The 12,373-nt window shown below is 44.1% G+C and overlaps 1 protein-coding gene and 1 long non-coding RNA gene across 4 annotated transcripts in view; both read right to left on the minus strand.

The window, feature by feature from the left end:
• Positions 1-8,755, minus strand: part of ZDHHC14 (zinc finger DHHC-type containing 14) — a 68,376-nt gene extending 59,621 nt beyond the window's left edge. For all 3 annotated transcript variants that reach the window (XM_018567202.1, XM_018567201.1, XM_018567200.1), the window contains exon 1: positions 8,292-8,755. In XM_018567202.1, coding sequence (XP_018422704.1) covers positions 8,292-8,719 — 428 coding nt within the window. In that variant the 5' untranslated portion in view covers positions 8,720-8,755. The remainder of the gene's footprint in view (positions 1-8,291) is intronic.
• A 394-nt stretch (positions 8,756-9,149) lies between these two features.
• Positions 9,150-11,967, minus strand: LOC108795873. Its single transcript, XR_001941773.1, has 2 exons — positions 11,759-11,967; positions 9,150-9,654 (listed from the first exon to the last, which is right to left on the minus strand). It is a non-coding gene; the product is annotated as an uncharacterized LOC108795873 (long non-coding RNA).
• Between the last annotated feature and the right edge of the window lie 406 nt (positions 11,968-12,373).

Consider the following 12,373-nt stretch of genomic DNA (forward strand, 5'->3'; position numbering starts at 1 on the left):
AGAGCAATGTAAAGTGCGGCGTAAATTGTCGGCGCTATATAAATACCTGTAATAAATGTATATGTGTGTGATCTGGATTACTGAGAAAAAGTTTAATTTCAGTTCAAGTCTGACAGACAGACAGACACAGAGCCGAGGGGGCAGTGACAGACAACAGAGGAGAGGGGCACAGCTGCACCAACTATGCAGATCAGGAGATCTGACTTCCCTGTGGCTTTCTAGTATGCATGCTTGTCCAGAGTCCACAAGTATGGAGGACTTTAGTACCAGCTCCCGTATTGCTCCCTGTGCAGGTTTTTTTTAAAGGCCCATTCCCACCAGCAGCTGTTCTGCAACGCAAATGCCGATGCGCATTGCCTGTCACAGTACCGATTGCGATGCATGGCACTATTTACCCTTTTTTTTTAGAATTTGTGACATTTCCTTGTCTGAGCTGTGCAAAGCAGTTGCATCGTGTAATGCTGCGCTGAGGGTGAAAAAAGTCCTGCCTGCCGTACCTTTTTTCAGTGCATACCACCGCAACGCGGTGATGTGAACCGAGCCCATTTGGATGAAAGCAAATTGCCTGGTCTTGTGTTGTGACTGCACTGGAAAAAAAAAAAGGGCCAGTGCAGCCCCAATGCATCTGGTGCGAATGGGCCCATAAACATTTCAATTGAGATCTTCACTAGCCAATCAAATGATGCTACAATAAGACTGACCATTATAAATCAAAAAATAACATCCAAAAGGGTAAACACTAAACATTACAACTTGCAGAAAACTAAACAACGAAAACCATAGGACAATACAAAAATCAGAGGTTACATTCTGTAAATATTAACTAGAGTTTCATACAAGAAGTGATCACATCACATTACAATTTAAATGCACTATTTAAAAGGAGAACTATGGGGTAAGTTTTTTTCCCCATTGTTCTCCTAAGGGTCACGGGAGGACATAAACTAGCATACTCCCGTGACCCAAAGCTCAGTATACCGCGAGCGCCGCAGCCAGGACAGGTCCCGACATTACTTTCGAGATCGACCCAGCTGCGTGAGTGACAGCTGGCTCTGCCTATCTAGAGGCAGAGCCAGCTGTACCCGCCCCAGTCAGCGCTGGAGTAGCGGACAGGGGAGGGGGGAATCCCTGCAGGGAGCCGTGAGTGACAGTCACGACTCTGTACCGGGACATGATCGAGAAGTGAGCGAGCGACAGTATGTGTTCGCTCACTTCCCGATCTATTGAGCCGACGTGTAACAGTTTCATTGTCACACGTCGGCTCGAACTATGAGGATGAGTGAAAAATCACTCACCTCATAGTTCTCCTTTAAATATTTTTCTGAAAACTAACATACACATCAAGCAAAGGTGTAGTCCACCTTTGTGACCATGCATTGTGTTACACCCATATTGAGGGTGTAACATAAAACAGTCACAATCTCCAACTCCCCCCCAAAAAAATTAAAGAGGAGTGCTTATCCCAGCAGCTTTCCATTTCTTTTTAAATCTGACATGGCTGCAATTTGTTCTGCTCGCACCGCCACGTCCTCTTAACACAGATCCATTTAGAGGGATTGTTGAATGGAAGACTACAAGTCCAATCTGGCAACAAGGACTTGTAGATTTTAGGAGAGCACAAGTTCAGTTTCTTCCTCCAGCTCCATAACGGTAGGTCAGTATCTTCATATGGATCCGGGGCTAGGGAGAGTATCCAGGAGCCTGATAGCGGTTGCAATGCTCTGCAGGCCTGCATGCATAAAATGAATACATGCACATTTTTTTCCTTTCACCAATGCAGGTGCACTTATATTTTTTTTTAGGACTGCAGAAATTAACGATTAATCCCTCGATCATTAATTTTTTTGATCGATCAAAATTATTTTGATCGGTACTTTAACCCTTCAGCCGGCTTCCAGGTCTTCCGTCGGAGATCCGGTGACGCACGGACATCGACGTCACCGGACTCCTCCCCAAGTGGCTCTGTCGGCTAACGAAGGGAAGGGGGGGAGGAGTCCGGTGACATTGTTGTCCGTGACGGCTAACGAAGGGAAGGAGTCCGGTGACGTCGATGTCCGCGATGTCACCGGACTCCTCCCTCCTTCCCTTCGTTACCTGACGGAATCACTTGGGCCGGTGAGTCTCATGGTTCATACTAACATATACTAATGGCAGTTCCCTGCAATAGAAGAGGTAATATACTCACCTCTCTGTTCAAGTGCTGCATCCTCTGTCAGTTTCTTCAGCTTTCAACACTTCCAGGAATGTTGGATACCTGTATCCCTCACTACACACTGTGGTTTAATCCTCCAGCCCCTACAGGACACAGTATTGATGTACGGGTCAGTGGATGGAACCACAGTATGCAGTGGGGTACAAATCCCAGAAGTGTCAAATGCTAATGAGCCTGATGGAGGCTGCAGTGCTTGGATGGAGACAGGGGCCACCGGATAGGTGGGTATATTACCTCTTCTATAGCAGGAAACTGCTAATAAGATTTATTTTTTTTTTAGGGTGACTGACGGGGTCAATTGTAAACTAAAACAGTGCAAATTACAATGGAATAATGATTGATAGGACAATATTTTTGGTGTTTTTTTTTCTCTACAAGTGTATCTACTTCCCAGTCAGCATCCCATACATTTGTGGATACTGGACCAGCACTTTTATTCCAGCTTAGAGATCCATTTTGTGTGGTTTTCCAAGAAATCAGAATCCGCCCTATTACCTAAAAGTAGTTGGATCTGTATGTGCGTTATAATTAATCGAAATTAGTCGATTAATCGAACAGGAAAATTTTTAATCATTACCAGCCCTATTTTTTTTTTTTATAAAAGATGGACTATACCTTTAACACAAGAGGTTCAGAACATACTGTCTGTAGACTGATTATATCCTCCCGAGGAATAATTTGTGGATTGGCTAAGAGAACCAACTGGCCTGCCAAGACACTTCAGTACTACTAGCTCCTACCCCTGCCTGAACCAATGAGCGTTAATCTCTACACATACTGAAGGTATTGCTCAGCACGGCATTCTGTATAGACAGATTTTCTAACCTAGCATGCCGTCTGTGCCACAGATCAACACACCAACATTTTCTGAAGCATTTCTTCATTATTAATGACAACAGAATGACATGCAGGAGGGGACCTTTGGCTTTGATTTAAAGTGAACGTTTACCCTAGAATTGCTCAATGAATATTAAACAGCCATATAACCATGTAGCTTTATAAATGAATAGCACCATGTTTACTTCTGTCCTTGTTGTCCAGAAATGAACTTTGGAAAACTGCCAGCTATTACCAGTGGCACCATGCAACTGAAAGCGTCGCTCAGCCCCCCCTCATGCTATCTACTTCCTGCGATTGCAAAGCCTGAGTGGAAACTGCTTGAATGTGCTTCCTCTGTGTCCTGATACTATTGATGACGCAGATATAGCAGGGGGCAGAGTAGAATCGGTTTGTCAATACCGATTACTGCCCCAAGCAATCTGTTTTAAACAGTGCTTTCAACTGACTGGCTCCAAGCACTGTTCAGCCGAGGAATTTCCAGCATGTTTCCTCAGCAAAAATCAATCGAATGAACAGGGTCACCAACGGAGCAAGTTTTGGACGATTAGTGTAGGTAGTGTTTTTTTTGCTTCACCAGATCAAAACACGAACCACAGTTCAAAATACACCACTCCCTCTTTAAAAACAGAACTTCCTGCAAATAAAATAAAGACATTCTGAACGCTTTGTACATTGCTTTGCACTGGCACCATCTTTTCCAGACCGAGTACAAGTATGGATACTTTTCTCGCCGATACCGATTACCAATTCTTTTTTTGTGTGTGTCATATGACAGTCTAATCAATAATACGAAATCACCTGCACTCTATACAGCGTACTGACCTTGAGTAAGAGGTTGGTGCTTTAAGTGACAACATGGATGGCGCCGTGTCAGATACAGTCCATAATAGAAGTCACCAGCACTCGGTGTGCAAGAAGTAAAAGCACTTTTTATTCAATCGTCACATGCGTCATACAGCCAACGTTTTCGGGGGCCACGCAGGGTCCCTTCTTTTGCCACTATGTCGCCCAGAAGAAGGGACCCTGCGTGGCACCGAAACGTTGGCTGTTTGACGCATGTGACGATTGAATAAAAAGTGCTTTACTTCTTGCACACATCGAGTGCTGGTGACTTCTATTATGGACTGTATATGACAATCTAAAACAATACAGACTAATAATTTTAGGACAGTGATGGAGCGCCAGGGTTGGGTCGGAGGTGCGACCACAGTAGTTCTGCCACTGACTCCAAGCTGAAGAGAGACTAGAAATCTCAGCAATACATTACACAGCAATGCAGAATGGCACCAGCTATAGATGAGTACAAATCCCAGCAATACATTATACAGCAATATCACCAGCTATAGGGGGACTACAAATCCCAGTAATACAATATACAGGAATGCAGAATAATAGTATATGAATTTTCTGCATACTCTGTTCTGCTCTGGTCTCAGGAGGAGAAGATGGGCGGTCTGGTGGAAGCGCTGTAAACAGGTGCCGCATGGTTCCCAAGAACGCTGTCGCGGGGTCCCCAAACGTGGAACCTATGGCAGCCACTTCAATTTCCATATCGAAAGTGCTGGAAATGGTGCATTTGCACAAGTATGAGTACTCATGCAAATGTCAGTATTGGCACCAATACTGGATACCATTACTAAAGAAAAACAAAATGTGTATTTTGTATTTCCATAAATTCTCTCCTGCTCCTAAAAGCTATATTGCACTTGGTTTGTAAATGTACTTACTGAAGATGCCTTTATGAGAACACTTCCTCACTGGATTGACACAATATCACCCTCATAATTCTCAGAGCCTGCCTTCTGAACTACAATTCAACGCCTGGACAATGTAACATTATCATTGCTTGTTAGAAGCAATGCATTATGGAATATGCAGTCTACAAAATCAAGACGACATCACATCAAGCAGCAGGGAAAGAGATGGAAAGCACACTGCGAGTCCAGGAAGTTGCTGAAAGTGATGGGCACACAGAACCCAGCAGACACTACATAAAAAGGGATTTTTTTTTCCCAAGTAAGCTTTTTGATTACATTATCAGAAACAACTCTAGTATGTATTCCTATTACAATGCTAATGGATAGTGTATGCTGGGATTTTAAAACTTCTTTAAAAAATATTCCCCATGGACTATTCTGTTATGACTGGTAGTTGTGTGCTAGTTGTTTGGACAGATCACACGGCTATATTTAGAGACAAGAGATGGCATTAGAGCCGAATTTGGCCAACTTTAAAGCATCATCATTTAGTCACTGGAATCTCAGATCTAATAAGAGCAGTAAGAGCAGGGCTGGACAAATCGCAGGAACCAGAGAGCCAATGCTCCTTAAACATTACAGCTGCCGCCTAACGTTTCTGGTTTTCTCCTGGAAAAGACAGACTGGCTCTTAAATTCCATATTAATTTGTCCTCACCTGAAAAATGAACAACATTAATAAAATGTTACCCAAAAAAATTATGATGGAATTCAGGAGCCAGCAGGATTTTTTTTTTTTTGAACGAGCTCTTTCTCACAAGAACAAAGGAAAACCTCAAAAGCTTCCCGGCCAATCAGGAAGCCAGGGGCAGGTAATGAGTCACCACTCAGCTTCCTGACTGGCCGAGAAGCTGGCCAACCAGGAAGCCAGGGGCGGCAAGTCATTACCCACCCCCGGCTTCCTGATTGGCCAGAAAGCCGACTGCTGACTTGGTTAGAAAGCCGCCTCCATGCTCCTTCCTTATGAAACATGGAGGCGGTATTCCAAGTGGATGGATATTAGGATTAGGAGCTTCATAAATGTAAAATGTTTTTTAGCAGACAAAAGCAAAGAAAAACAGAAAAGTACAGTAACCTATAGCATCAAAATTTCACATTACTATAGTCAGATGAATAAAACTGACATGGGTGCTCAGTAAATCCCTACTGCTCTTTGTCCAGATTTAATGAATAGGACTGTAAGAGTACATTACTGCTAATAGTGCATGTGACTAATATACTGTTTCACTGTTGTGGTCATATACACCACAGAATAACTTTCCTCAGGCAATGAAGCTTTAAATTCAGCTACTGAAAATTGGAAAAAAGTTGTAATGTCACAATAAGGGCCTGTGTCTGGCATCGGTTTGAAATGCTTCTGAGATGATTCAGAACTCAATGACAGGCTTATTTGATGGGCCGTTGACCTCCTCCTGACTTGCTTTAAGTAGGTTTTGCATTACCTTAGACTTGTACTTGGAAAGCAAAACCCATTTAAGGCCAACAAAGCTCATCAACACAAGTCCTTAGTCAAGATTTCTGATTAAGCAGAGGGTCCAGCATGTCAATCGCAGTTACATGCATGAATAATTGACAATCACTCCTGATTACGTTGCCTTATACAGAGCCACAGGGAACACAGGAAAGTCGCAATGAAGGCAAGCAAGTGCCCAAACCACAGAGGACCGCACTCCAGGGTTTGGCCAAGTATATGTGGGGTGGAATAATTTTTTATTCCCCCCCCCCACAGAAATTCGGGAAGATGCAGATCTAACGTTTTATTTCTGATTTTTGGTCTGCTTAAATGTTCCAGTATCTACCCACAATGGAAATATTTTTAGATGAATGAATATGAAATTCGGGAGCCAGCCTGGCCAATACAGGAGCCAGCAGGATTTTTTAGGAACCATCTCTATTGGCAACAATTAGAGAAAGTCAGGTGTAATTTTTAAGGAACATTGGCTATCTGGCTCCTAGGATTTGTCTAACCCTGGACTAAGGTTTTCTGGCACGGCAAGCACTGTCCATCTCCACTACATCCTACAGTGCAATGCGGCCAAACCACTGATAGTTGTTTACAATGTGGGAGTCAGTAATGTGCTTTAACTTTCTGAATCACTGAGACTTGCATAAAAGTTCAGGGCACTCCTGCATGCCTTCATGTCATTTGCTTACTTAAAGCAAATGACATAAAGGCATGCAGGAGTGCCCTGAACTTTTATGCAAGTCTCAGTGATTCATGTAATTGCTTGAAGTAATGTGTATACATTAAAAGGTTTTTAACTCAGGAGTTAAATCTTAAAAATGCATTCCAATACCTTAACTATTAAAGTATAATTAAAGCCTCCAGTGTTTTTGCATATATCTACTGCTAGCAAGCAGTAAATATATGCAAAAAAAGTATCAAAAAAAAAAAAGCAGTTTAAACTTGCCTGTGTCCTCCCTGCGCGCTCCCGTCCGAAAATGTGAAACTGCTCGGGCGGCCGCAAAGCATCTTGGGGCTGGCGCATGCGCAGTTCACATTTTCGGCCGGGAGACGAGGAGAGACACAAGGTAAGTCTATGGACGCGTGGCACCCGCATGCAGACACCGTGGGACAGGAAGTGCCAGCAAGGACACTCAGCTGTAGATCCTCAAATCATCACTGAATGGGTGCTGGCACTGTCCTTCATTCTGGAGGGTGGCTACTTTTGTTCCCCATGGTCCCTGTATGTGTTGTAAAGTAGCCACCGCTCCAAGCTCTCTCCTGGGTTAGACCACAATCTCATGTATACTTTACTAACTTGTATTGAGATTGTAGTCCATCACAGGAACGAGCTTGGAGCGGTGGCTACTTGACAACACACACAAGGACCATGGAGAACAAAAGTAGCCACCCTCCAGAAGAAACAGTGTCAGCACCAACTCAGAGATGATTTGAGGATCTACAGCTGAGTGATACACAAATAAGATCCAGTATTGTTAATCAGGGCTGCAGCTAACGATTACTTTCATAATTGATTAGTTGCCCGATTATTTTTTCGATTGCTTGTATTAAAAAAACCCTCTCTCTCCCCTAATCGATAATGAGTTGACAACTATTTTTATTATCGATTGTAATTGATTTAATTGATTAGTTGTTGCAGCCCTATTGTTAATAGTTAAGGTACTTTAATGCATTTTTAAGATTTAACTCCTTCAGTGTCACTTTAACCTATTGAGAAGTGTGAGAACAAAAAAAAGGCTGTCCTGTAGGTAGTGAAGTATGCGACAAAGCTGGCCACTAAGGTGCTTCTCATTACATCTTTCCTAGATGATTTTCCACTGGCGACTGTACAAATCTAAAAACAGACTGGAAACTAATAACAAAAGGAATGTCAGAAAAGGATACCTGCTTTCCAGTGAATGCATTGTTCCAAAAATGCGGCATGCAACGGTTTTCTCAAGAAAAGGGTAAGGTTAAATCAGAACAGGGAACACATTATGACACCAAAAGCCAAACCATGAGAAAACACAAAAACTTACTCAAAGGCAAAGAAGAGTCCACTTGTGACCAGAATTAGGATAAGAGTGAGGTAGAAGACTCCAGTTTGTCTGGCCATCATAACCCTGCCATTGCAGTAGAACTTGTTCTTGCCTGGGAAAACCTCCCATTTTCGCTTTACAGCAGTTTTGTTCTTTTTATGAGAAGATTCCATGGGTGAGCTTCCACGAGTGTTAATTTCACTGTATCCGCAGTCTTTCATGGGCCCACCTCCAGGAGTCATCCGTAATCGAAAAGTGCCCAAGACAACAAAAGCGTGTAATCCTGGCCAGTAAAAAGGCATACAATCCACGGATAGGCAATTCCCAACAAAGCAGTTTGTACTTCGAATAAACAAATAAGCCAGAATATGGATCACTAGGAATACATCAAGTTCTTCTATGTTGAGCCTTCCTAATTTTGCTTTCATTTAACAATAAAAGGTACTTAGGGCCTTTACGATCGATCTCTTCTGTATTCTTATCCACTCCAATATTGTTTGACCGCTATCAAACAGGTGAAATGCACGGGAGTTACAAAGGAAAGAAATCCGGCGTGCGGTCTTTAAGATGCAATGCGTTTCTTAGTCTGTCTCTACGAGTTTGCAGACTATTTTCATAGGAGCGGTGCAAAGGTAACTTTTGTTTCTCCTCGCAGCAGAAAATGGTTGCTTACTGTTCTTTAAAGATTTCAGCAGCTACCAAACCGTTTCCAATAGGCTTCCACCATCACCAGTCGCTTGCAACTCAAACAAAGCACTAGAGGCAAAAAAAAAATTAAAAATAACAGTGCAAGCCCGGAGAAACTTTTCTCATCCTTATTTGTTCCCACAATTCGTTGCGGGGAAATTTCGGATTCCGTAAATAATTTCACACATAAAGAAAAAATCCCATCTTGTATTCCAGACTAGAGGCCAACAGAGAGCAGGAGGGTATTTATAGCAACAAAACAACTTGAATCTGCAGCAAATTCACCACCTTTCCCATAAGATCTAAAAAAAAAAAAAGTTTCTATTTAGGTTGCTTCCTGTTACACCATAATCCTCTCTCTTCCTTAACGACCAACGAAGACTCAAGTAATTACATACTGGAGGAAACGGCAGAAAAAGTCCAACTCGAAAAGAACATCCGACTTAAGTCCTACAGACTACAATGGTTCATATCCCTTCATCAATCCTTTGTGTCTCTCAGACAAATAAGGGTGGAAAATCCGATCGTAGGACAGCCTGTCTGTCAGAGGCATCAACAATGATCCACGGGGATCCTTCCTTTCAAGATATGTTCTGCATTCCACAACGGCTCAATCTGGCTTCTATGAAGTGACGGAGGCACGAGCTAACGAGAACATCACCACGCATATTTTGTCCTACAGAACAAAGAAACAATTAAAATAGAATAAAAAAAAACAACACTGTACACATGTAAGAACTATATAAGACACAAGTACAAGGCAAACCACAGCCACATGTTGCTTGCTTCAGTGCTGCTCCGTACCAGTCTCTTCATAACCTTTGCTGTGGTGTGTTTACAGGTCTCCAAAGCTACAGCAATGGCAGCGACTGGCGGATGGGTGGACTATACGAAGTAAACCTCAGACGTGAACAGAAACTGAAAACGATCATGAGGTCTACTCTTTATATGTTGAAGTCAGGGTACTCTGTGTAACCATGTTTTATATATACCTGAAACAACACTGCTGCAATATGAAAACGACAACACCCAAGACCCTCAAAAACAAAGATCCCAGGGGTCAGGGTGTTGCGTCTTTCTCCTGTTACTGCATTTTATAAATGATAATGCTGCACAGTGTGGCCTGTGAGGGCTTTTATCCGTGGCCAGCATGCAAGGTGGTGCTGTACTAGTTTGGGTTCATTCTGGAAATGATACCATCGAAATGAAACATAGGCCCCTTTCAGACGGGCGGTCCGGTCAAGTATGTCAGTTTTTCAGGCGGACTCGATCGGATGCCTAATGCTAGTCTATGGGCAGCTGGGCCTCAACGGACGGGCATCTGTTATCTCCGCCTCCAGCCAGGTCCAGAAAAACAAAAAGATCAGAGATCCATTTTGGCGGACATGATCGTGCCGATCGGGGGGTAATCTGATGTAAATGGACACATGTCCCTTAGTTCATTCGCCTATCGCAAGATGGACGAAAAAACTGTAGACACGGATGTCACGATGGTGACATTCGATCTGTACAGCTCCGATCAGGATTCCCTCCTGATCAGCCTGTGTGAAAGGGGACTTACAAGCAGCGCCCATTACAACTACACAGGTGACTGACAGCACATCTAAAAAAAAGGAAAAGAAAATTGTGTGATTTTTTTTTTTTTAAAGAGAAACTTTGCGCACTCCCATCAAAATGCCACTTACCTTTCATGGTCTTTTATCCAGGAAAAACATACTCACAAGCCCAGCGAATCCTGCGCTGTCCTTTTCTCCCCTTGTGCTGCCATCTTTATTTACTTTGTCATCGGGATCAAGCTACCTCTTCTGGGCTCTTGCAGCCGGCCTCCAATGATACTGAAGGATGATTGGTCTGCTGCTGTGGCGAAGCCTCCTGCTACCCCATGGGATGTGTCGGTGTCCCAGGAGGCTGCTTTGTGATGGGGGCAATGTTGACCATAAATTAAAAAGGTAAACAAACATTCTTTTGCAAAAAAGTTGCATATTTTGGTGCTGTGAGGATTGGGATGGGGGGGGAAAGCAAATTTCTAGTCCCAAGGTCCACTTCTAACATCTGTGCAATTTCTGTGCAGCTGATCACTTCAGTAGGAGTTCAAAAAAAAGTTTATGTACATAAAATCTCATTGGATCTCATGTAGGAAAGTCTAGCCAGGGTTAATCGGTTGTAGAGAAAAGATAGCTGTGGTTTATTTTTTGCACACAACTCGGCTACAATCTGCATGTGCCCATCGCTATTCGCAAAGCTCATCCTTTCACAATGCGTTTTAAAGCAGGTGAGGGATCTCTAACAATTTTTCATCCAGCGATCAGAAGTCGCTGGTGTAGCCTTCCCCCGAGATCTTCCATAACAGAACAAATATGGAGTTTGCCGTGTCAGGGAAGCCTACCCGGCAGATCACAGAGGATGCTTCCCTCTCGTATCACTGAGATGAGTCAGTGCAATGTGCGGACAGAGGAGGATCAAGTCATAACTAAGTCCAGGATGTAAGACTCCCATGGTGGCAGCACACAGGAAGATCATGTCATAAGTATGCACAGCTCTGCCCACACGAAGAGGAAGCCCCTTCTACTCACTATAACCCCCAAACACAGCAAATCAGCGAGCCCGCTCACACACATAACCCACGCTATCCGCCAGTTGGTCAATCTCCGGCGCACACTATTGCAGGCCATTGTCAGAAGGGGAAGGGCAGAGGGACCGGCTAGGTACACAGGAGGGCTGGGCCGCCTCTCCTAAGCCAAGCCGGTGTCCCACGTCACGCTAGAAGGCGAAGAGCGCACCTTACTTCCAGGGGTGCCAGGCTCCGAGCTCCCGCTGTTGTCCGCCTCCTGCAGGCGACTGAGCTCCACAACACACCTACACAGGCAACGGCTGCGACCACGGCCCCGCCCACTGGAGGCGGGAGGAAGGGCGGCATGGGAGCAGCAGGATTTACGACTACGGAGTGCCTGGGGTCGTCACCGCCCTGGCCTGCACCGGAAGGACTACAGTTCCCAGAAGGCTGTGGGCCGCCTAGCGTCACCGTCTGCGAAGCTCGACTATAGTCTCTCCGTTGTGTCTTGTTCAACGCTACCTGGTGAGCAGGAGATGCGTGTAAAGAGCGCGGCCCGGGATGAACTACACTTCCCACAATGCTGAGCACCAGTCGTCGTCACGTGGCGGCGGGAGGGGAGCGAATAGTGTAGAGGCGAGGCTGCTGATGTAGACCTACATGGGTCAATTTTAAAAACACAATAGCTACTGTGTTGCGCTAAGCTCAGTAGCAGAACTAATAACCAAAGGGCCCTGGTGCAAGATTTTACCTTGGGCCCCCCTCCCAAGAATAGATCACATGCCTACCTGCAAGGTAGGCATGTGAAATAGAGAAATAGATTATAATAGGGAACATTACAGTG

Source organism: Nanorana parkeri, unplaced genomic scaffold (assembly GCF_000935625.1).
Source record: "Nanorana parkeri isolate BGI_ZX_2015 unplaced genomic scaffold, ASM93562v1 scaffold1018, whole genome shotgun sequence".
In the NCBI taxonomy this organism is placed as follows: Eukaryota; Metazoa; Chordata; class Amphibia; order Anura; family Dicroglossidae; genus Nanorana; species Nanorana parkeri.